Source organism: Pseudophryne corroboree (genome assembly GCF_028390025.1).
Source record: "Pseudophryne corroboree isolate aPseCor3 chromosome 3 unlocalized genomic scaffold, aPseCor3.hap2 SUPER_3_unloc_10, whole genome shotgun sequence".
Classification (NCBI taxonomy): Eukaryota; Metazoa; Chordata; class Amphibia; order Anura; family Myobatrachidae; genus Pseudophryne; species Pseudophryne corroboree.
The window spans coordinates 2,923,800-2,949,107 of record NW_026967494.1 but is presented as its reverse complement, the minus strand read 5'-3'; the positions used below and the strand labels follow the sequence as shown (position 1 = coordinate 2,949,107).

Here is a 25,308-nt window from a genome sequence, read left to right as displayed (position 1 = left end):
GGAGCTGCATGTATGGGTTAATAGTGTATCCTATTCCCGGGGGTGGAACTGCAGGTGCTAATCTGTCAGCTATACTAGACAAGGTTTGTGCGAACACAGCCCACGGTGGATCTACTGGTTGCTGAACCAGAACCTGTCTTTTACTTTCTGATACGCAAAACAGTTTGCACATAACCACTCATAATTTAGATACTGGGTTAACATCACCACTTTACAAGATAAACATGTTAAATGTGTAGGAGTCCCTGATAAAGTATCCTCGTCACTTTTGCCGCTCACAGACATGGTAAATAATCTGTTTTATACAATATACTACACACTCTGTGACTGAAATCACTTTATATAAATATAGAAGTGATATCAATCTGACCCCAACCCAAGCACCAGCATTGAGGTTCAGAAAATACAGACAAACATATAAAAGTCAGCAATCACACTAGCAGTCAGTCACATGTTATATATTAGACATTGTCATATAAGTATATAATCAACCACAAATACTTTCCCAGTATATAGGAGTACAACTACCGTAATCTCTTTGTAAACAGTTATTTCAAAAAGTTTTTCAGACATATTATGCAGAAAACAACAGTACTGTGCAGGCCTCATATGCACTATGTACCAAAATTACCTATTCATACTAACAGTAGATAAAATTTTAGTACTGTATAACCCTTACTCAGTAGAGTGGGATACAGGGAGACTCACCCCACTTCCAGGATCGATCAATACGCTTAACAGACGCTGAGTGGATCCAGACGCTACTGGTGTACACTGCCGCTCTGGTAACTGATAAAGGACACAGACGCTCAGTGAACCACTAGTGTATGCAGACGCTCCTGTCTGCGACTCAGTCTCGGCAGTAACACTAGTGTACACAACCGCAGCGGCCTAAGCTGCGACCGAGTTTCCTCGTGGTAGCGTCTGAGCCAGAAGTTAGGTCATCAGTTCATGGACGGGAGATGCCCAGAAACTGGTCATGAACTGGGGGAGGGGCGACCAGGAGAGCGTCTGACTCCCCCCTGCTTACATCAACCCTAGGGATCGTGGCCTCAACCTAGTCCTGGCGCCTATGATCCCTAAAGCCTAGCGTTGGAGCACTCATGGTGGTGGTGCATCAACCACTGTTTGTAGCCTTCTCCAATACAGTGCAGCTGTGTCCGAATTCCTCTAGTAAGTGGAACCGATGCCTTACCTTCTCCCCATGCTCCGGCCACAGCCTGGTAACGTCTGCTGGACCTGCTAGAACATCCGACATAGATGCCCGCCGAGACAGCACTGTACCCATAGGTAAGCGTTGTTGCGACTCGGTGGAGAGTTGTTGTAGCGACTCTTTCCAGCATGCGTTTAAGACGCTGTTAAGATCACTCAAAACATAGTAAGACTATAAAAAATAAAATAATAAAGCTTAGGGCTGCCTTAACAGCAGCCCTGTGACTATGGTCCGGCTCCTGCCACACCAAACAAAAAACTGATTTGACTGAGTCGGTGGGCGGGATTATATGGATGAGCCCAATGCATCCTGGGAGGCCAGAAAACTCATGACTATTTGGTGCCAATCTGCTGTTTCTCAGGCATATCCCAATGTTAATCAATGTTGTATCTGCACACACACTCTTTTTTTTTTTTTTTGTCAAATGAAAATATGAAACATAAGTTCCATGTCAGACCCCTATTATGTTACCGGTAATTACCATTTACTTCGGGGGTGCAACCAACTACAGCTATACTAGATACATGAAAGAAAAAGAGGAAAAGGGCTGTATTGTCGGTGCACAAAAAGAAGATCCAATCTGGTTATCGCATCCACTTATATTGTTTAAAATTTAACTTTTATTATTATATATTTAAGAATTGTGCAAAATGATTACACACAAACTAGAAGTATAGGCGAAACATAGAGGTTAAAATATGACATAAACAAAACATAAAGGTGCAATGGAATATAATAAAGGTGATCAAAAGATTAAAAAATGTGTCGCGTGTTTACTCTAACGTCTACTTATTATATTGATAATTGATTATATCATTATTACTGTATTTGTCTAGTTAGTGAATGATATCTCAAGAGGACATTTTGGGAATGTGAATAAGACAATTGGAAATTATGTATTATCACTTATACAACACTCTGTTCTAATGGTTAAGTGTATATATTAATATTATCAAGCGGAGGGAAACACCTTCTTCATTAGGAACTTATGACACCTTGAAGTAGTTCCAGATCATATAGGTATAATCACGTGACAACCTGTTCCAATATTCAGATATTAGTATCGTATAATCCTGGATTTCAGTGTTCGATATACATATTATCTTTATACACAAAAGAAAGGCCACCCTCTATACTGGGGACTGATAATCCCTTGAGGTTATTTAGATTCAATTCCTGTGCGTTAGGATGCAGTAAAATGGATTTCAGATGGTATGTTGTTGAGTGTTTGACATACTGTTACCGTAAACTCTCATTAATTAATACAATATGATGTTATGATACCAATGTGTATGCTCTATTTTTATCCCTAGAGGGCAAACGCCTTCTTTATTTGGGACTGGTAACACCTTAAGGCTACTCAAAGTTAGATCAAATATCCTGCAGTAGTCATCATGATATTTTATCAAATAGAGTATGGGAAACACGCTGTCATATCTTTGATCTGTTATAACGTTGAGGTGTATACTCTATTTATATCCCTAGAAGGAAGGCACCTTCATTATAAAGGACTGGTAACACCTCCCCAATACTCTATATGTTCACAGTATTTTTGTCGTTACATGGGAAAGCACCTCCACTGTTACACGACACTGATAACTCTTAAGTGGTTGTATATATTGAGCCGATAAATCGTATGTCACCACCCAGTATTTCACCAGATTACCATATAGTAAGTTTATTATGGTTTATACAAATCACATGACTGTGGTATATTTCTTCTGGAATAATTAGGATGTTAAGATTAAAGCAAAAGGAAGGAATTATCTTAGTATCTAGCTAAACTATGTCTTAAGTGTTTTCATATTTTTATTGCAAGATGTGATCTGAACTTTTTATTCCGGTTGCCATTATTAGCTTGTATCACAGGTGTCTCATAACATTTCTAAATTTGTCTTATATAAGTGCAATACTTCCTTTCCACTGTATATATTAGCCTCTTGTGACGTATCTCATTACACACGCTCTATTGACTGATACAGTATTACTACTAGCCTCACTGAGACATTGACTAAAGCAACATTTGGTTGGTCGTCACCTGTCAGCTACTTAGCACTAGTGCTGTTTGAGGAAACACTATCCCTGCATTCAGTATAAATGTGTCCTGAATGCTTCTGTGTGCTTGTTACAAAGTATAGATTGAAACATTTGTTGCAACTGACACTGCTAAACAGTATCATTGAGATTTGTACATCCCTAAGCTATTTCATGTTTAGAAGTGTCACGAATGTTCCTGTGTGTTCGTTACAAAGTATAAACTGGAACATTTATTGTAATTAGCACTGTTAAATAGTTTCACTATTGTCTTTCAGCACCGCTAGGTTCTTTCATGTGAAAATACAATGTGTGATTTCTCAGCTCCACATGCTTATTTATATTATATTAGAGAACCTGTTCTGGCTAGTGCAGTGCTGCTTATTATCTCACTGAACCATTTATCTCTGAGGTGAGTCAACAATTTGCTGCAGCTAATATTGGTCTCTGCTATTACACACTAATGCTGTTGAACGATACTGCCATTCTATATAAATCAAAACTAACTAGACATTTTTCTAACTATCACACATAGACATTAGGACTCGCGGACACACGCTGCCCACACGCGTGTTCCGCCGTTACTCTGACAGCTTCGTCAGGGCTGAACCAGAGTGCCTCTCCTGGTATGATTTTTAAACTCTTTTAGTGATCCAATCAGCTATACTCAGCTAGTCACATGCCGTTCCAGGTGTCACATGATCTATAGAGCCAATAGCAGGACATTTTGGCTGTCATGACAACGGCTGCTGATGTCGTTATACTCCGTAACTCTGCCAGTAGTCAGTGCCCTGAGACCTGTATTTATTAATTGTCTCACCTTCATTCGACACTTTGTATCATCCTTGTGACCCTGTCTATTCGTGTCTCTAATATTATTAGCCCACACATGGACCATCATTCCAACGGAGCATAATTATAATGCTTAGTTGTTAGCCCATTCACTTTAGAATTAAAGTTATACATATCTAATCCTCGTGCTTTCCCTGTATTCTGTATAAAGCAAACTGGATATGACTGTGCTTATTATTACGGGTAAAAACCCGATTTTACATCTTTTTTTGTAGTAAGCATGTGATATGTTACTGAGAACCATTAGAGTTTAAACTTGATTAAGTCACCATATCTGATTCCCACCAATTGATCAATGTATCTGTATTACATATATACATGACTATAAAGACTCGTTAGTAATTTATCATATCAATCCATTATAAAATTGTGAGCATCCATCACCAAGATTTTGTTCAGTAAGTTAGTTAAACATATAAATTAAATGATATATGAAATAATCATGTATTTGTCTACTGCCATAATTATCACCAAACGAATACAGTTATGGGCCAATCATGTGAATAAAGTGAATACTGGATTTTTATCCGGCTATGTATATTATATTAGGATTGGGAGGCAATAATAATACATTACATGGTTGTCAAACGATTCTTTATATAAGTATTTAAAAATGGATATGATGCACACATATATTATTGATCTTGTGATGGCATGAAGGTAATATGAAGTGAGCTGAGTGACAGTGGATATTTGGTGATTGGTGCTGGAATGGTATAATACTCAGATCATAAATTATTGATCTGTTGAATAATTAAGTGCCTACGACTGTTAAGTGAGTGAGTGTGAACAGAATTTAATATATATATGAGGAGGAAAAATAAAAATGTACTAAACATGCTGTAAGACCCCCAATGTGCAGAGTTAGGTGTCATAAAAATGTGAATGACCTACTTATATGAGAAAAGGGAGAGAGAAAGGAAAGGGGGGGGGGGGGAGAATGAAAAACCAGAGAATTTAAAAGGGGAGGAAGAAAAAAGGTTAAATGTTGATTGACATCTGTCATATCATGTAGTAATAAGGATTCAGATGTTTTTATACTCCGATGGACTCGTTGTTCTGAATAATGCGTTAATATAAATTTCATAATTTATGGACGCCAGATTGGTGATCCAACAGGTAAATCAATTATCAAATAGAGGTAGTTAAATGGTAGATATCATCTTTAATTTCAATTGTACTTAGACTAGATAAGATGTATAACTGTTAGATTCATTCATCCCATTGGGATATAGAGTGTCAAGGAGAAAGATCATTTTGGTTGCAAATTGAAGTAGTTGTTGATCTAAATCTCCGCCACGTATCCCCAATTGTATATGTCTAAGGCCGAAAGCTCTTAGGCCCATTGGGTCACTATTATGATGATTCAGAAAGTGTCTCGCGACAGGTTGAAGGGTTTTGAAATTGGAAGCATCTTTTCTGGCATTACGTATACTTCCAATGTGTTCCAAGATCCTGACTTTCAAAGGCCTGATGGTTTTCCCTACATATTTCCTATGACATGGGCATTCAAGATGGTAAACGGTTCCTACGGTAGTACAAGTAATTTTGGGAGAAATTTACCACTTTTTACCAAACATATCATAGAAGTGGTCAGTGGAGACCATGTGAGCACAGGCTTTGCAATTACCACAGGGCATTGACCCTGTTGATTTCGTTCTGTTATCTGGGAGTTTAGTCAGATGACTGTGTACCAGTCGATCTTTTATACTTTTAGATCTCCTCCAACTTGCTTGTGGTCTCGATGGTAGTATTCTTGACAAGTCCGAGTCAGTTTGAAGTATGGACCAATGTTTCTGTAGGCTGTTTAAAATCCCCTTCCACTGGGCATTAAAAGTGCCCACAAATCTTATCGGTTCTTCTCGAGTAGATTTGGGCTTAGGTTTTAGCAGGGTGTCTCGTTCATAAGAGCTCACTTCCCTCATTGTTCGATTCAGGAGTCTCTTACTATACCCCCTTACTTGGAGACGTTCATTAAGTTCATTCTGCCTGACGTGAAAAATCTCTTCATCAGAACAGTTTCTTTTGATTCTTAATAGCTCTCCTTTGGGTATTGCTCGAATAGTATTAGCCAAAATACCTGCTACAGTGTGTGCAAACCTGGTCAAGAACTACAGGAAACGTTTGACCTCTGTAATTGCCAACCGATGTTATATTACAAAGTGTCGAGTTAAACTTTTTGATTGTCCAAATATTTATTTTCCACAAGAATAAACAAATAAATAGTGTAACAATCATACAATGTGTTTTTCCGATTCTGTCTCTCACAGGTGAAGTCTATGATGGAAATTACAGACCTCTCATCTTTTTAAGTGGGTCAACTTGCACAATCGGTGGCTGTCCAAATACTTTTTTGCCCCACTGTATGTTCAAGATTATTCCATACATGAGATTATAGGCCCTCATTCTGAGTTGATCGCAGCAGCAAGAAAGTTAGCAATTGGGCAAAACCATGTGCACTGCAGGGGAAGCAGATATATCATGTGCAGAGAGAGTTAGATTTGGGTGGGTTATTTTGTTTCTGTGCAGGGTAAATACTGGCTGCTTTATTTTTACACTGCAAATTAGATTGCAGATTGAACACACCCCACCCAAATCTAACTCTCTCTACACATGTTATATCTACCCCTCCTGCAGTGCACATGGTTTTGCCCAATTGCTAACTTTCTTGCTGCTGCGATCAACTCAGAATGAGGGCCATAATGCGGTACTCCTTATGAAAGTGAATGATCTTTTTTTAGTAGATTAGAGGTGGCGTAACTCACTTACACAATGTAATGTGCTATAACCCTTATAATGGTTTCTTTATATTTTAACCCCACAATAAGATATGCAGGTGATCTTAGGAACAGCATACCTCACTTACATAGTGAGGAACAGTATAACACACATCAAGGTATCGTTTTCATAAGATACGTCTCAAGCGTACCATTACTCACAATGAATACAGCATAACTCCACATATAAAGGTCTCTGCGTCAAATAGACTTGTACGGTGATGCAATAAAGGTACAATTTATTTCACAAATGGTTTAAAATGGTTGAAAAAATAAACATACAAGCCTTAGTGGGGATGGGGGCTGTGCGAGATCCCAGCAAGGAAGAATATATGATTTTGTTGAGCTGAGGTCCGGTAACGAAGCTCCAAATCCCAAATATATAGAAATAAAATAGGTCTTACCTTACATGGGAGACACAAATCCACCTCACCTGTGTAAAGACCTTCTTTGGGCAACGCGTTTCGAGTCTTTTGTGCCTTTTCAAGGCATGCCTTGAAAGAGTCACCTCAGACTCGAAACACATACAGAAAGAGTCCCCACTCCCATAATGTCATCCACTATTCACATGAGCTGTTACAATTGGACATAGCCAAAATCACAAGTACATACAGTCACTATTGGTGGTTCTGGGCTCCGGACAGTTCAAGGGAAATCGCACAGTCACAATGGCAGTGTGTGTACCCACCTTTATACAGCAGACGGGATATATATACACAGCAACACTGATATTATGTGGACACAAAAGTAACACTACAAGTGACACATTAACAGGAAATTGTTTCTGTCACCATAGCGACAATTATCTGATAATAAGATGATACACAGACACATAAAAAGACTCAACGGAAATCTTTTGTTTTTAAACTTTATTTCATATCTTTAATACACAGATTTTTGTCTATATTTTAAACTTAAAAAATACTTTACTCTGCACAACATGGACAAAATATCCTTTAAAGCACAGAAACAATTCCAGTTACATTATAGTATTGCAGGTAAGTAAAACAGATACATATCAGGAGAGCCAAAACCCTATGGGGGTCATTCAGACCCAGCCGCATTAGCGGCCTACAGCCGTTTGCTGGTGTTGGCAAAATGCACATGTGCAGCGGCCGTGCGGACACGCACATTGCGGCCGCATACCTGAGGGTCGAATGCCGGCGGGCCGGGACCATTTTCCGGAGGGCTGCTTGATGTCACATCTGCGTTCATCTCTGAATAATCCCCTATAAGCTTCCAGAGTGCACCTCATATCTCATCTTTTCCAAGCTACTACAAATGATATGAGATCGGTAGCAGCACTACTTTCAGGATTATTACACAGAACACACATAAAGGCTGACAGAGCAAATAACAGTAACACATACAAGGGATTCATTAGAAATAAGGAAGCATTATCATCATTAAGTCTAATTATCAACTGGTTCTGTGCGGGACCCATACACCTCTTTACTGCCTCCAGCAGCCCCCGGTACTGCACTGTGACCATCCGCCCTGTCTCCCCCACTACTGCCACTGCCCTGTCTCCCCCCACTACTACCACCACCCTGTCTCCCCTCTTGCTCGCCACCATGTGTCCCCCCTGTTTTACCTCAGCACTGCTTGGGGACAATATTACCCACAGACAGTGCCTCCCGCAGCCCCCGCTACAGCACTACTGCCACCCACCCTGTATCCTCCCCTGACACCTCAGAACTGCTTGGGGATTCTTGGTACTGCGGGTAACAGTCCTTCATCTGCAGGTAGAAGTAAGCAAGCTGGGCAGTAAGGAGGCAGAAGCTGCTTCTGGTACCTGTGACCCTGGTCATGTAAGGCTGGGAGAGTCAGTAAGATTATGTAATAGAGTCACCATCTTACAGGCAGCCGGTGAAGGGAGCAGAGAATGGGTGTTATATGTCAGGAACGGGCTGGTTAGGTAACAGACTGACTGCTGCATTCTGTACAAGCTACAACCGGTGCAATTCTTTTGGTGGGAGACCCAGGTAGAGGACATTGCAGTAGTCTATGTGTGATGATACAAGTGCATGTATGACTGTAGGTAGATCTTCTGAGGGAAATAAGTACTGGAGTCTGGCTATGTTCCTCAGATGAGGGTCTGATTGTGGCTGATACCTGAGTCTAAGTGTCACTCTACCATCCAGGACACCAATATTCCGCACAGGATCTGCATTCTGTATCTCTGAACCACCAAGCGCAAGTCAGGTTGGTTTGCAAAGCTGAGCTGTAGCCCTGCCCTTTGTTGGTGAGCTTCTACCATATAGACCTGTTTCACCAGGACTGAGTCACAGCTAAATGGCATCACCCACACCTGGAGCTCAGCTAGACAACCATGTAGGATTGGTACTGGGTTCTCAGTACCCGAAACAAAAGACAGGTCATCTGCATAGCAGTGGTAGATGAGGGCATGACATCTGATTATTTCACCCTGCAGTAACATGTATATTGCAAAAAGCATAGGAGATAGAAGAACGTTGAAGAACAATGCATGGCAATAAGGATACTCCAGAAGATTAAAATGGTTTCCCACCTAAATGATGTCTAGTGTGCTGATTTATTTCTCAGAGTATGGAAATGACTTTGCTGATATATAATAAGTTGTGATTTCTGTGTAAAACATTTTACACACTCAGAACAAGAAAATGGCCTCTCACCTGTGTGACCTCTCATGTTTAATAAGATCTGATTTGTGTGCAAAACATTTCCCAAACTCAGAACATGGAAATGGTTTCTCACATGTGTGACTTCTCTGATGTGTAAAAAGATCTAATTTTCATGTAAAACATTTCCCACACTCTGAGCAAGAAAATGGCTTCTCACCTGTGTGACATTATTATTATTATTATTATTATTATCCTTTATTTATATGGCGCCACAAGGGTTCCACAGCACCTAATTACAGAGTACATAAACAAATAATCAAACAGGAAAACAGCAACTTACAGTTGATGACAGTATAGGACAAATACAGGGTAAATAAACATAGTTACATCAGCAGACTACTGGATTTGATGCAGTTGAAGATTCTTAAAGAAAGAATAAGCACATGAGGGAAGAGGGCCCTGCTCGTGAGAGCTTACATTCGAGCTTACATTCTAAAGGGGAGGGGTAGACAGACAGGGGTGACACAGATGGGGTACATAGAGAGCGTGAAACATAGGGTGAGGATGAGATTTGGCTGGGTTTGGTGAAGTGGATCTTGAGAGCCTGTTTAAAGTTTTGTAGAGAGGTGGAGAGTGTGAGGGGGAGAGGTAGGGAATCCCAGAGAAATGGTGCAGCACGTGAAAAATCTTGGAGGTAGGAGTGGGAGGAAGTAATCCGTAGGCAGGAGAGTTGGCGTGCATTAGAAGAGCGAAGAGGACGGGTGGAAGTGTAAAGGGAGATAAAGTCAGAGATGTAGATAAACTTTTGATCGGGGTCATTTGGGTAGTTTCTGTTGTCATTATGATTTAAAAAGCGTAAACACAGTTGTTTGACAATAAATGGCTTTACCCAACCACATGAGTGAAAGAAAAGTTTGTGAGCTATTCATATTCGCTGACAAATGGCCAGAAAATCACAAATTCTGCTAGGGTATGTAAACTTATGAGCACAACTGTATAACAAGATCTAATTTCCATGTAAAACATTTCCCACACTCTGAGCAAGAAAATGGCCTCTCACCTGTGTGACTTCTCTCATGCTTAATAAGATCTGATTTGTGTGCAAAACATTTCCCACAATCAGAACATGGAAATGGTTTCTCACCTGTGACTTTGCTGATGTGTAACAAGTTGTGATTTCCAGGTAAAACATTTCCCACACTCATAGCAAGAAAATGGCTTCTCACCTGTGTGACGTCTCTTATGTTTAATAAGATCTGATTTCTGTGCAAAACATTTCCCACACTCAGAACATGGAAATGGATTCTCACCTGTGTGACTTCTTTGATGTATAACAAGATGTGATTTCTGGATAAAACATTTCCCACACTCAGAGCAAGAAAATGGCTTCTCACCTGTGTGACTTCTGTTATGTCTAACAAGATGTGATTTGTGTGCAAAACATTTCCCACACTCAGAACATGAAAATGGCTTCTCACCTGTGTGACTTCGCTGATGTATAACAAGATCTGATTTGCGTGCAAAACATTTCCCACACTCAGAACATGGAAATGGCTCCTCACCTGTGTGACTTCGCTGATGTATAACAAGATCTGATTTGTGTGCAAAACATTTCCCACACTCAGAACATGGAAATGGCTTTTCACCTGTGTGATATCTCTGATGTTTAATAAGATCTGATTTGTGTGCAAAACACTTCCCACACTCAGAACATGGAAATGGCTTCTCACCTGTGTGACTTCTCTGATGTGCAACAAGATCTGATTTGTATACAAAACATTTCCCACACTCAGAACATAGAAATGGCCTCTCACTTGCCTTACCTGTCTGTGGGTAAATAGGCTTTGTGTTCTGTGTAAAACATCTGGCACCTATAGAACAGGGAAACTCTATATCTACTGTCAGAACTGTACCAGATACACCAATATCAGAGTGATCAGAAGAACATTTCCCAGGATCAGAGGGATCAGCTGATAGACCTGGATGTTTAATTGGGGTAATGGGGTTATCTCCTGGAGATTCTTGTCTACTGTCATTTTCTTTTATGTCACAATCCGGGGATAACATTAGATGTCCTTCTGAGATATTCCTGCTTGTGTGTCCATCTGCTGGAAATAAAATACATTATGTAAATGTGACTTTTCTGTAACAATATTAATCTTGCAAATAATAGATGACTCTCTGGGACACTTAATTGTAAATGTGTGTGTATAATAAAACATAACTTTTAATGAAGGCTTTATAATACTGTGTCTCAGACTATCATTGTGTCCACCCTCCGGAGAACACTCTCAATAACAAATGTAATATTATAATAAGACTTAGATATATCTCTCTCTTGTACTGGTAACTAACCATGAAGTATAAATGGAGATGTAGTCACTCGCCAACTCCTATGTCAGCACCAATATAAAATAATGGATGGGGAACATATCGTATGAATTGGAGATTCTAGATGAACAATAACATCAGTCATATGAGCTGATGGATCAGAGAAATGTCTCCTAACGTTACTCCTGGAAGCATTGGTAAGGTAGCATTCCTTTATGTGTGGGCTCATACGCTGGTAAGCCTGTACAAGTGTTACTCACCCTTATATAACGTATATTGCTACAGCAGAGTAGGTGTGGAACAAGGTACTTTACATGCCATACATCATATGATACACTGTAATCATCATCATCTGCTAGGTTATAATCTACTTTATTATTTTACGTCCTAGGGGATGCTGGGGATAAATTTAGTACCATGGGGTATAGACGGGTCCTTTGGGAGCAACTGGCACTTTAAGAGTTTAATAGTGTCGGCTGGCTCCATGCCCCTCCTACCAGACTCAGTTTAGAAAATGTGCCCAGAGGAGCCGGTCACTGCTAGGGGAGCTTCTAGGAGTTTTCTTATTTTTTTATTTCTAGAGTTAATTAGGTTACAGGAAGGCTGCTGGCAACAGCCTCCCTGCTTCGTGGGACTTAGGGGGGGGGAGGAGGGACCAACTTCCTGAAGAGTTAATGGTTCTCTACTCCACTGACAGGACACTGAGCTCCTGATTATTATTTTCTAGAGTTAGTTAGGTTACAGGAAGGCTGCTGGCAACAGACTCCCTGCTTTGTGGGACTTGCGGAGATGATGCTCATCCTTCGCAAAGAGGGAGTGAACATTGGCCCTCATTCCGAGTTGATCGGTCGCAATGCGAATGTAGCAGAGTTACACACGCTAAGCCGCCGCCTACTGGGAGTGAATCTTAGCTTCTTAAAATTGCGACCGAAGTATGCGCAATATTGCGATCACAAACGACTTAGCAGTTTTAGAGTAGCTTCAGACTTACTCTGCCTGTGCGATCAGTTCAGTGCTTTTCGTTCCTGGTTGACGTCACAAACACACCCAGCGTTCGCCCAGGCACTCCCACCGTTGCCCCGGCCACTCCTGCGTTTTTTCCGGAAACGGTAGCGTTTTCAGCCACACGCCCCTAAAACGCCGTGTTTCCGCCCAGTAACACCCATTTCCTGTCAATCACAATGCGATCGCCGGAGCGATGAAAAAGCCGTGAGTAAAATTACTTTCTTCATAGCAAAGTTACTTGGCGCCGTCGCAGTGCGAACTTTGCGCATGCGCACTAAGCGGAATTTCACTGCGATGCGATGAAAAACACAGAGCGAACAACTCGGAATGAGGGCCATAATTCCGTATCTGGATGATCTGCTGATCTTCCAAGGAGAAGCTGGTGCAGAGTACTGCGCTCTCAACTCAACTTCTCTGGGATCATGGGTGGATCCTGAACCTTCCAAAGTCACATTTGGAACAGACAAGGAGACTGCCCTTCCTGGGGATGATACTCGACACGGAAGTGCAGAGGGTGTTTCTACCGGTGGAGAAAGCGTTGGAGATCAAATCAATGGTCCAGGATGTCTTGAAACCTCCCCGGGTATTGGTTCATCAGTGCATTCGCCTTCTGTGGAAGATGGTAGCCTCCTACAATATGGAAGATTCAATGCACGGTTCTTCCAGCTGGATCTCCTGGAAGAGTGGTCGGGATTGCATCTTCACATGCACCAACGGATATGCCTGTCGCCGAAAGCAAGAATTTCACTCCTCTGGTGGCTGCAAACTTCTCACCTGCTCAAGGGCCGCAGGTTCGGGATTCAGAGTTGAATTCTTCTAACCATGGATGCAAGCCTCAGAGGTTGGGGAGTAACGTCTAAGCATTACCATCGGATTTGGAAAAAGTATGTGTCTTGGTGTGAATCCAAGAAGTTTCCTACGGTGGAGTTTCAACTGGCATATTTTCTCCTTTTTCTGCAAGCAGGTGTGGATGTTGGCCTACGCTTGGGCTCCATCAAGATCCAGATTTCGGCATTGTCTATTTCCTTCCAGAAACAATTGGCTGCTATCCCTGGGGTTCAGACTTTCTTGAAAGGAGTTCTGCACATCCAAACACCCTTTGTGCCTCCTATGGCACCTTGGGATCTTAATGTGGTGATGCAGTTCCTGCAATCGGATTGGTTCGAACATTTACAGGAGGTGGACGTAAAGTTTCTTACTTGGAAGGCGGTCACGTTGTTGGCCTTGGTTTTGCTGCCAGATGTTTGTCAGAATTTGGGGGCATTGTCGCACAAGAGCCGCTACTTGATTTTCCATGAGGATAGAGCTGAGCTCAGAACGTGTCAGCAATTTCTCCCTAAGGTTGTGTCGGCTTTTCATATCAAGCAACCTATTGTGGTGCCAGTGGCTACTGACACCTCAATTACCTCAAAGTCCTTGGATGTCGTGCAGGTTTTGAAAATTTATGTGAAGAGAACTACTCGTCACAGGAAGTCGGACGCACTATTTGTACTTTATGATCCCAACAAGATTGGGTGTCCTGCTTCTAAGCAGACAAATTCACGCTGGATCAGGCTTACTATCCAGCATGCTTATTCCACGGCAGGATTGCCAGTTCCAAAATCTGTTAAAGGCCCACTCTACCCGTAAAGTGGGTTCTTCCTGGGCAGCTGCCCAGGGTGTCTCGGCTATTCAGCTTTGCCGAGCAGCTACTTGGTCAGGGTCGAACATGTTTGCTAAGTTTTACAAGTTCTATACTTTGGCCTATGAGCACCTCAAGTTTGGTCAATCGGTTCGGCAGGAACCTCAGCACTTTCCCTCCTGTACTGGGAGCTTTGGTACATCCCCATGGTACTAAATGGACACCAGCATCCTCTAGGACGCAAGAGAAAATAGGATTTTAATTACCTACCGGTAAATCCTTTTCTCATAGTCCGTAGAGGATGCTGGGTGTCCACCCTGTGCTTCGTATTACTGCATTGTTACTAGGTTCAGTATTGTTGGTTTAGCCGTTGCTGAATTGTTCCAAGTTGGTTAGTTTGGCTTTCCTTTTTGTTATGTGTGAGCTGGTGTGAATCTCACCACTATCTGTGTATTTCCTTCTCTCAAAGTATGTCCGTCTCCCCGGGCAAAGTTTCTAGAATGAGTCTGGAAGGAGAGGCATAGAGGGAAACTAGTCCACACTATTAAACTCTTAAAGTGCCAGTGGCTCCCAAAGGACCCATCTATACCCCATGGTACTAAATGGACCCCAGCATCCTCTACAGACTACGAGAAAAGGATTTTCGGTAGGTAATTAAAATCCTATTTTTACAACCCCATCATCAGTGTCTTACCTCTATATTCTCAATAGTAATAAGGATGATGTGTGTACAGTAAGTATGATATAGAGAATTACATATCAGAATCTATACAGCTGCCGCCATACTTCTGCTTCTCATACGTGTGCTACTGGCAGCAGTGAACATCTGGGTGAGAGTGCAGGTAAGACAGCAGAGTCTGATGAGATAGAGCAGGGGTGGGGAACCTCAGGCCCGAGGGACGTATAAGGCCCACAGAGCCACTTGATCCGGCCAGGCCAGGCTCACCTAGCCGGGCGCCCGCTGAGATTTTGTTACTAGTGGGTGCCTGGCTTCTTACCCTCAGTAGCAGCCGGAGGTAGGAACTCACTCCTGAGCTCCGGCTTCCGGCTCTGGCAGTGTGCGTGTGCTGCTGTGTGGTGTTATGGAAGAGATGTCATGACTTTTCTCCCATAGTTCTGAGGAGCAAGCGGCCAGGTGGATGGCAACGGTCCCGAAGCAAGAGCGGGGCTGGTGAGTATTGGGTTTTTTCTTTTAATGTGTGTGCGTAAGAGTCGCTACTAGGGGGCATATCTAATGGGGCATAACAACTGACTGGTGGCATATCTAATGGGGCATAACTACTGACTGGTGGCATATCTAATGGGACATAAGTGATGGGGAATACTTACTGGGGGCATATCTACTGGGGCATAACGACTGGGGCTATATCTACTGGGGGCATAACTACTGACTGGGGGCAAAACTACTGACTGGGGGCATATCTACTGGGGGCAGGCTCATTTTTAAGTTGATAATTTTTGTATGGCCCCTGAAGGATTTTATAAATATCCAAATGGCCCTGGGTAGAAAAAAGGTTCCCCACTACTGAGATAGAGATTGGATCTGCCTTTGCAGGGATGTACCACCCCTGTTAGTATATAAAATAATAAATAAGAGGAGCATGGTCCATCCAGATGTGTTTTCTGGAGCTCTCCTCACTAAGTGGCTTCTTATCTACCCTACCTGATAGCTCTCAGCCGCCGCTGCGACCAAGACCCAATCTATTAAGTCACCCCACTCCTACTGCCCTAAAGCCGCTCGCTCCGCTCACTCAGAGCAACGTTCACTGCCGCAGCCTAGTGACGCCTATGAAGCCATGGGCTGTATTCTGGGGCTATGTGCGCCCAGTCTTTCCTGCACGCTCCGGACACCTGACTTGAAGGCGCTTTTGGCTCAGGCGGGAGTACTTGCTATCCAGATAACACAGGTGCGTAGCTCCCGCTACTGCTGGGGACAGAACGGGCTGCCCACAGTCACCGGAGCCCGGCGGTGATATTGGGAAGTGAGATGGCTGCCATTTTGGATCCTGGTGCTCGGCCATCACATGCTTTGCCTTCTGCCTTCAATAAGGTTTAATATAAGTAAGTGTCCTGATGGCTGGACCGGGTCACTACACTAAATTGAAGCATTTGCCAGGAGGTGACACTACCTTCTATTTATATGGTGCCACTATAATCTACTTCCTCTCAGTCTACATGCAGAGCCCAGTAACAAGTATCGTCTGAGTACAGCTAATTACACTCTGATTACACCCTCACAGTATATTATTTTGTGGATTTATTCACTGAATATATTTTGCCATTTGTGTCTCTCTGTGCTGAGTACTTCACGTCTGTGATCACACTGACCTCTAGTGGAATTTCTCGGTCATTACTGTGTTATTTGAGTTGTATTACATCAGGTTTACTTGAAATTTTAGCTCGGATTACCTCGTCACCCCGACTAAGAATGTCATTTTGAATGGAGTCATCTTGATGTAACCTCCTGACAGCTTACTACTGCTCCTTTTATTTATAGATCGTTTGTATTTTCCTATCTCTGAGAGGTCAGTCTCTTTGGAGCCGGCTTACCATGCCTCCCAAAATTTTTCAAAGGTACCAAATCGGCCCCACCTGTTCATCTCTTTGGTACCTCGAATTCAGGTGGTCCTTCTGAGAACGCTACAACATCATCTGCTTCTTCTTGTCAGACGCACAGCCCAGCTGTAATGGCTGCAGACATCTTAAGACACTCTAGATGGTCCTGTTACTCTACTGAAATAATCTCAGAATTTAACTCTAATATTCAAGTTTTTGAGGTCCAGTATCAGTGAGATTGGCACTCGTACAGACTAAGATGAAAGAGATTGTTGCGTCTCACAAAGATCTGATTTCAGCACATGACACCCTTCAGGAAGACATGGTCTCTATTCGTGATAAAGTCATTGATTTAGAAGACAGGTCTCAGAGAAATAATATTAGAATAATGGGGGTCATTCCGAGTTGTTCGCTCGTTATTTTTCTTTTGCAACGGAGCGATTAGTCGCTAATGCGCATGTGCAATGTCTGCAGTGCGACTGCGCCAAGTAAATTTGCTATGCAGTTAGGTATTTTACTCACGGTATTACGAGGTTTTTTCTTCGTTCTGGTGATCGCAATGTGATTGACAGGAAGGGGTGTTACTGGGCGGAAACTGGCCGTTTTATGGGAGTGTGTGAAAAAACGCTAACGTTTCTGGAAAAAACGCGGGAGTGGCTGGAGAAACGGAGGAGTGTCTGGGCGAACGCTGGGTGTGTTTGTGACGTCAAACCAGGAACGACAAGCACTGAACTGATCGCAGATGCCGAGTAAGTGTGGAGCTACTCAGAAACTGCTAAGAAGTGTCTATTCGCAATTTTGTTAATCTTTCGCTCGCAATTTTACTATGCTAAGATTCACTCCCAGTAGGCGGCGGCTTAGCGTGTGCAAAACTGCTAAAAGCAGCTAGCGAGCAACTCGGAATGAGGGCCTGTGGGCGTTCCGGATTCTGCTACAAATGCTGAGCTTTATGATTATGCCACGGTTCTCTTTTCAGAAACTTTCACAGAAGGCTTCTGCCGCGGACCTTCTTATTGACAGGATCCATAGACTACCAAAGTCCAAACAGGCCTCTATCCAAGCACCGAGGGACACTCTGCTCAGGGTCCACTTTTTTCATATTAAAGAACTAATTCTACAGGCTGCTTTGCCTTCATCAACCACAGCTGAGTGCCTGGATAATCTGTAGATATTTCCGGATATTTCTCCTGTGACGCTGGCCAAAAGGCGTCTATTCCACCCAAGGAAATGTACAATACAAATGGGTAGTTCCTACTAAGGTTATTGTAATGTGAAACGGAGCCTTCACAGTGATACCTTCACCCGAGGATTTTAATACCTACCGGTAAATCCTTTTCTCGTAGTCTGTAGGGGATACTGGGATGGTCTTAGTACCATGGGGTATAGATGGGGTCCATTGGAGCCTGGCAATTTAAAACTTCTTCAGAGTGTGCTGGCTCCACCCTTCTATGCCCCTCCTGTAGACTCAGTCCAGGAAAACGGTGCCCAAGGAGACGGACATACTTTGAAAGGAGGAAAAGAGACAAGAAAGTGGTGAGAAGGAACCAGCACACAACATAACAAGAGGATAGCAACACTAAACACAACTTGAAAATAGGGACAGCAAAAGCAGACCCAAACTACAACACACAAGAACAACTCTTGCTGGAAATATCAAAGCACAGAGGCGGGCGCCAAGTATCCCCTATGGACTACGAGAAAAGGATTTACCGGTAGGTATTAAAATTCTATTTTCTCTAATGTCCAAGGGGATACTGGGATGGTCTTAGTACCATGGGGAAGTTCCAAAACTCCAAACTGGGTGGAAGAGTGCTGAGACCCCATCAAAACTGATTGACCAAACTGAAGGTCCTCAGTAGCCAAGGTGTTGAACCTTTAAAACTTTACAGCGTGTTCGAATCCAACCAAGTAGCTGCCCAGCATAACTGCAAAGCCAAGACACCCCGGGCAGCCACCTAGGAAGAACCCACTGACCGTGTGGAGTGGGCCTGAACAGACCTCGGAAGCGGCAAAGCTGCCGAAGAGTGAGCCTGTTGGATCGTAAGCCTGATCCAACACACAATAGACTACTTCGAAGCAGCACAACCAATCTTTGAAGCATCATAGAGAACAAAAAGCGAGTCTGATTTTCTGAGACGAGCTGGCCTCTTGACATAAATCTCCAAAGCCCGAACACCGTCCAAGGACATTGGTGTAACAGACGTGCCAGTGACAACCAGAACCACCATTGGCCAATTGATATGAAATGCTGACACCACCTTAGGCAAGAATGTCTAGCGAGTTTTAAGCAATGCTCTATCCTCATGAAACACCACAGATGGACTCTTACAGAATAAGGCCTCTAATTCCAAAACACGCCTCACTGAGGCCAAGGACAACATGATAGCCTGCCATGTCAAATACTCCATGTCAACCTTGTGTAAATGTTCAATCAAACCGATTGGAGAAAGGCCAGAACCAAATTGAGAACTCATGGCGCTGTGGGAGGAACAAAGGGTGGTCGAATATGAAGGACACCTGTCAAGAACATCTGGACCACTGGGAGAACAGCCAATTGTTCCCTGGAAGAAAAAGACAAGGCTGAGATTTGAACTTTTATGGAGCCTAAACATAGGCCCACATCCACAACAGCCTGCAGGAAGTGCAAGAAATGTCCCAGATGAAAATCCATAGCAGAATACTGTTGACCCTCACACCAAGAGACACATTTCTTCCATATGCAATGGTAATGTTTCGATGCGACCATCTGGCCGGCTTGGAGCATAGTCGAGATAACCTTGCCCGGTATCTCTTTCCTGGCAAAAATCGTCCCAATATACTTCCATTGCATCAAACGTAGCCGTGGTAAGTCTGGATAGATGAACGGCCGTTGTGTAAGACGATCATCCTAAATTGGCAGAGGCCAGGGTCCTACGAGTAATAAGGCTAGAATGTCTACATACCAGGCCCTGCGGGGCCAGTCTGGGGCACTCAGAATTGCCTGAACCCTGTCCCTTTAAGTCCTTTGAGAACTCTTGGAATTAGAGGAACTGGAGGGAACAAGTACACTAACCGGTAAATCCACGGTGTCGCCAGAGCGTCCACTGCTGCGGCCTGTGGATCCCTCATCCCAGAACAGTAACGCAGAAGCTTCTTGGTGAGCTGAGAAACCAACAAGTTGATTTGCGGGTAGCCACACCGATTAAATATCTGCTGAAACACTTGCGGGTAGAGACCCCATTCCCCCAGGTGCAGATCGTGTCTACTGAGGAAGTCTGATCCCCAATTGTCTACTCCCGGAATTAATATGGCGGAAATGGCCTTGGGATTCCGCTCCACACAGAGGAGTATCTGTGACACCTCCTTCATTGCAGCTCTGCTCTTTGGACCTCCTTGTTGGTTTATGTACGCCACAGTTGGTGCGTTTTCCGACCATACCTGTATGTCAACAGAATCCAATCCTGAATTCTGAAGTGTCGACCCTCCAGGAGGGAGATCAGCAACGACCATAAGAGGGAAATCCTGGCGTTTGGTGAAAGGCATATCATCTGGCGCATGTGCAGATGTGACACAGACCATTTGTCCAGCAGATCCAGCTGGAATGGTCATGCATGGAATCTTCCGTACCGAACTGCATCATAGGAGGCCATCATCTTTCCCAGTAAGCGTATGCAAAGATGTACTGAAACTTTGTTCAGCTTCAAAATGGAACATACCATCATCTGAATTATCTTTGCCTTGTCCATAGGAAGGAGCACCTTCTGAGACATCGTGTCCAGTATCATTACCAGGAACTGAAGCCTCTGCATAGGTTCTAAGTGGGATTTCTGCAGATTGAGAATCCACCCATGATCCGTGAGTAGTCGTGTTTGAAGGCTGATCTTTTCCATCAACTGTGCTCTGAATATAGCCATTATGAGGAGATCGTCCAAGTATGGAACAATGTTCACTTCCTACTTGCAGAGTTGTAGCAACATCTCTGTCATCACCCCTGATACCACCCTCAGTGCCGTTGAGAGACCAAAAGGCAAGGCCTGGACCTGGTAGTGACTGTCCTGCAGTGCAAACTTGAGGTAAGCGTGAAGAGGTGGCCATATTGGGATGTGAAGATACGCATCCTTAATATCCAGAGAAACCAGGAATTCCCCTTCTTCCATGTCACGCTTGGCTTGAGTTGGGTATCGGACGACTGATAATTGACTGAGGGAGCAGCTATCGGCAAAGGCAGGAAACGAGGTGGCTGAATGTAGTTCTTACTCATGGATTGAAGACTTAGGCCCGTGGATGTAGAGGGGTAGGCAATGAGGACAATGACAAAGAATGATACACTGAAGAAAGAGGAATTCAGTTTTAATGAGACCTCAATCATACACAACGACTAGGAGAGAAGTCTGAGTGAATTCTGAAAGATGGAAGGTTAGTGATTTGTAAACGATGCTGAAGAACACTGATTGAAGAGATGACTTGTGATTTTTAAAGAATGCTGAAGAGAGGATCGCTGTGAGCACCATCAGCAAACGGAGACCCTCTAGCACATAGAGGGCCCAGTGGTTAAACCACAAGAGCAGGTATACCGGGAGCAAAGGACTGCAATAACAGAACTGACCACCAGGCGGACACAACAGAACCAGGATACCAGGGGATAACCTGGGAGCACAGAGTTCAGGGCACCTTACAGCAGCAAGTAACTTGAAGTACTGGCAACATAGCTAAGCATCAACCCCTTTTTATAAGGGAAGCCTGTACCGGATTGGCTGGACGCGAACTGGGATACCTATTGACTTGGATTGGTCTCCAACATGGTGGCTCCCTGCACAGAGGACACATGTGGAACCAGCACACAGCCACTACCTCTGGCCTCAGCCTCCCAGACGCCGCACTCCAGCAACAGGACACTTGGAAACAGACACCTCCGGCTGCCATGCTCCGCTCCCCAGGACCCGGACCCCGGCCTCCAGACACCCAGCAGCCGCACCAGAGGACCTCGCTGCTGTAGCTCCTATCCATCGCAGCGACACCAGCCAGCTAAGAGGAAGCTAAGAGGAAGGCCGCAGGGACCAGAACCGGTGGTAAGACTCCGGATGCTGACAGTACCCCCCTTTTTAGGGTGGTCTCCGAACACCCATGCTGCTTAGTGGGATTCTTGGCATGAAAGCCACAACTCAATCTTGGAGCATGAACATCCTCTGCAGCCACCCAAGATCTTTCCTCCGGACCATATCCTCTCCAATGAGATACTGGAGATGACCATACCTCTTGTGGAAGTCAAGAATCTTATGAACCTCAAATTCTTCATTTTGAGCAGCTTGAACCTTGGGAGGTTAAGGGAAAGCTGCCCAAAAATTATTTAGTACAAGAGGCTTTAGCAGAGAAATGTGAAAGGCATTGGGAATTTTCAGATAGGGAGGCAGTTTCACCTTGTAAGAAACAGGATTCAACACTCTTTTCATAGGATACGGACCGATGAATTTTACTTTCTGGTAGGAACTTTGAGTCTGAGGTTTCTGTTGGATAGCCAAACACAATCACCCACTTAGAGACTAGGAACAGCCCTACGTTTCTGATCAGCAAAGGTCTTTTATTTCTGGCAAGTCTTAAGTAGCGCCTTATGAATTTGTCTCCAAATCTTAGTGAACTGACGAAAAGCGGATTCAGCAGCAGGAACCTCAAGAGGTGGGAAAGGAAGGAACTTGTGGATGAAAACTATAGTTAATTAAAAAAGGAGTGGAATTGGTAGAAGAATGATATAGGTTATTGTATGCAAACTCAGCAAATGGGAGGTAATCCATCCAGTCTTTCTGAGCAGGGGACATGAACATCCGTAAGAAAGGAGTCCAAGGCTTTTGAGGTGTTGGAAGTGGATGAATAAGACCCGAGGGAGATGTTCGTGGACTTTTATGTTGAACACATTTGGAACAGGCAGCTATAAATTCAAACACATCCGTTGTAAGATGAGGCCACCAGTAGAATCGCTGAATGAACCTGAGAGTCTTAAGACCACCAGCATGACCCAAGAAAGATGAAGGGTAAGCCCACGTAAGCAATTTCCTGCAAAATTTTGGTGCTACAAAAGTTCTCCTCGGAGAAGGTAGAGGAACAGTACGAGTTGAAGCAAATTAAGCCGGATTCAGAATAAATTGTTTCTCAGAGGAGTTGAGTGAATCATCCATTTGAAAAGAACGAGAAAGTGCACCTGCTCTTCAATTTAAGGTTCCTGGGTGGTTAAAGACTTTGAAGGAGAACCGAGAGAAGAAGAGAGCCCACCTGGCTTGCCATGGGTTTAAACAATGGGTTTAAGCCATCATAGAAGGACTTGGAGACGGGATGGGAGACGATTCTGAATGATCAGGACTGGGGCTCAATGTTAGTTGATTAGGAAGAAGAAAAGGTCTCAAGTCAGTTTGAGAGGATTCCTGTTGAGGACGAGGTTTAGCTTTCTTATGAGATGATTTTCCAGTTCTGCCCATTCTTCAGCATAACATTACGGAGATTAGAGAACAAGGTCAGGAGGCCAGTAGCAACATAGCCTAAGTATTGAAATGTGGAAATAGGGAGACATCAGTGAGCATAGACCCCCAGTGGCCATCGGTTACAGAAACATTGTGAGGTCAGTTGTTTATGGGTAATAGCAAGAAGATGCCATCCTTGAGCGGTAAAGTAATTTATAGGAGCCAGCAACTGGAGCCTGCTACTGTCCTGGACACATGGACTGTTACGCCATAGCTATACTGATGCCCCAAGAGCTCTAATTGGATCTTGCTGGGATTGAGGGGAGCAGGAGGGAAAAAAAACAGCAGCAGTCAAACAGTATGGAGGATGTAGTCAGCACAGTCTGCCACCAGAGGGAGTCGACAGAGCAGGAGTGGAGGCCAGGCAATAATAATAATAAAAGCAGTTCAGGCGACCACTTACTGCCCAGGTAGGGCCGCAGTGGCAGAAGTCCCTGCCGGAAATCACTGAGGCTGAAGGGCATTGATCATGGGCTGGTAGTGTCTGTAACTCCCAGAGAAGCGGCTGGTTTCAGGAGGGCATGTGGCTATACTTCCAGTTTTCAAGATGGCCACTTCTGGCAAGGAAGCCCAAATCAGAAGAAACTGTCCGGCTATGGCGGGTGAACCAGGTCAGTAATAAGGCAGGAGAGGAGAGGGTACTAGGATGCAGTAGCGCAGGGTAGCGTATCTGGCTGCATAAGAATCCCACATGTATGTCCTCTATAATTCACAGCTCCGCCAGATTCCTCCATAGCACCATGGGTTAGGAGGAGAGGGGGAGATGCCGGGACACTGCTGGAGTGATGACAGGCAAGTGCTCCGTGTATTCCTCATTGCCGCGACTCAGGGCTTCAATGGCCGGAAAGTAGAAGGCAGGCTGCGAGCGGGTGAGCTGACTAACCTGACGCATCCCTGCTGAGACCACCAATCCCCGTAGTATGCGCTGCATCAGATGCCTGGAGAGCAGCTCCACTCCATGTCTCCAGCAGTGGTCACCGCTGATCCCCAGTCAGCCTCTCCACACGACTCCAACAGCACAGCTAGGCACAAGAGTGGACAGGGCGCACAATCCTCGGTGAGTAGCAGCGCTACCTCGCTGAGGTCCGGTCCGCGGTGGGATCACTGCACAACTTCAGTCTGCGGCTTCAGATCCAGGTGTAGGCCGCAACCTGCAAAAGCCAAATTAATGGCTCCCCGGCTCTGCAACCTTCACACCGGGGTGTCAAAACACACAGAGGGGCAAGAAAGGGCCAGAAAGAGCCGTAGGACAGCTGTAAATGGCAGAAAGGACCTATATAAGCAGGAGCTCCTTTATCCTGCTTCCTGCTGCCTTTCCAGTCAGGCCTCACCCCGTGACATCATTTATTGATGTTAAAAATAAAAGTAATGTAGATTTTCGCACCAATCTAAGACCTGCAAATCTACTTTGGGAGCCACCTCCAATTTTTTTAAACAATCCCCAGCTGGACGAGGATAATTGGAATTCCATTTCTTGGAATTATAACTTCCTATTGGGCGTAACCAAAAATTTCCATCAGCTGTTTTGGGATGTTTAAACACAGTTGCCTTAGTTTTTAACACAGGCTCTGCTGCCTCTTCTAAGGATAGAATGGCTTACGTAGCACTAATTAGCTCAGGTATGTCCACTGAGCTGAGACCTTCCGAAGTGCAATGAGTCCTCATCCTCTAACGAATCCTCATCTAAAACATGTGTAGACTGTGAAGATGTTGTATCATGTCTATGATATTTACGTACCACCAGCCTTTCAGCCTGCTTTTTTGAGAGGCTGACAATTCCCTAGGTGTATAAACCTCAGAATGAATGTTGCATGTAAGGGTTAATAGG

General features: G+C 43.9%; 1 protein-coding gene across 2 annotated transcripts in view; it reads right to left on the bottom strand.

The window, feature by feature from the left end:
* Positions 1 to 8,435: 8,435 nt before the first annotated feature.
* LOC134983227 (oocyte zinc finger protein XlCOF7.1-like) overlaps positions 8,436 to 25,308 on the bottom strand; it is a 47,589-nt gene continuing 30,716 nt past the window's right edge. The window contains exon 6 of one of the 2 annotated variants that reach the window (XM_063948962.1): positions 8,436 to 11,587. In XM_063948962.1, the coding sequence (XP_063805032.1) occupies positions 10,620 to 11,587 (968 nt within the window). In that variant the 3' untranslated portion in view covers positions 8,436 to 10,619. The remainder of the gene's footprint in view (positions 11,588 to 25,308) is intronic. The other variant, XM_063948963.1, reaches the window with a different exon arrangement.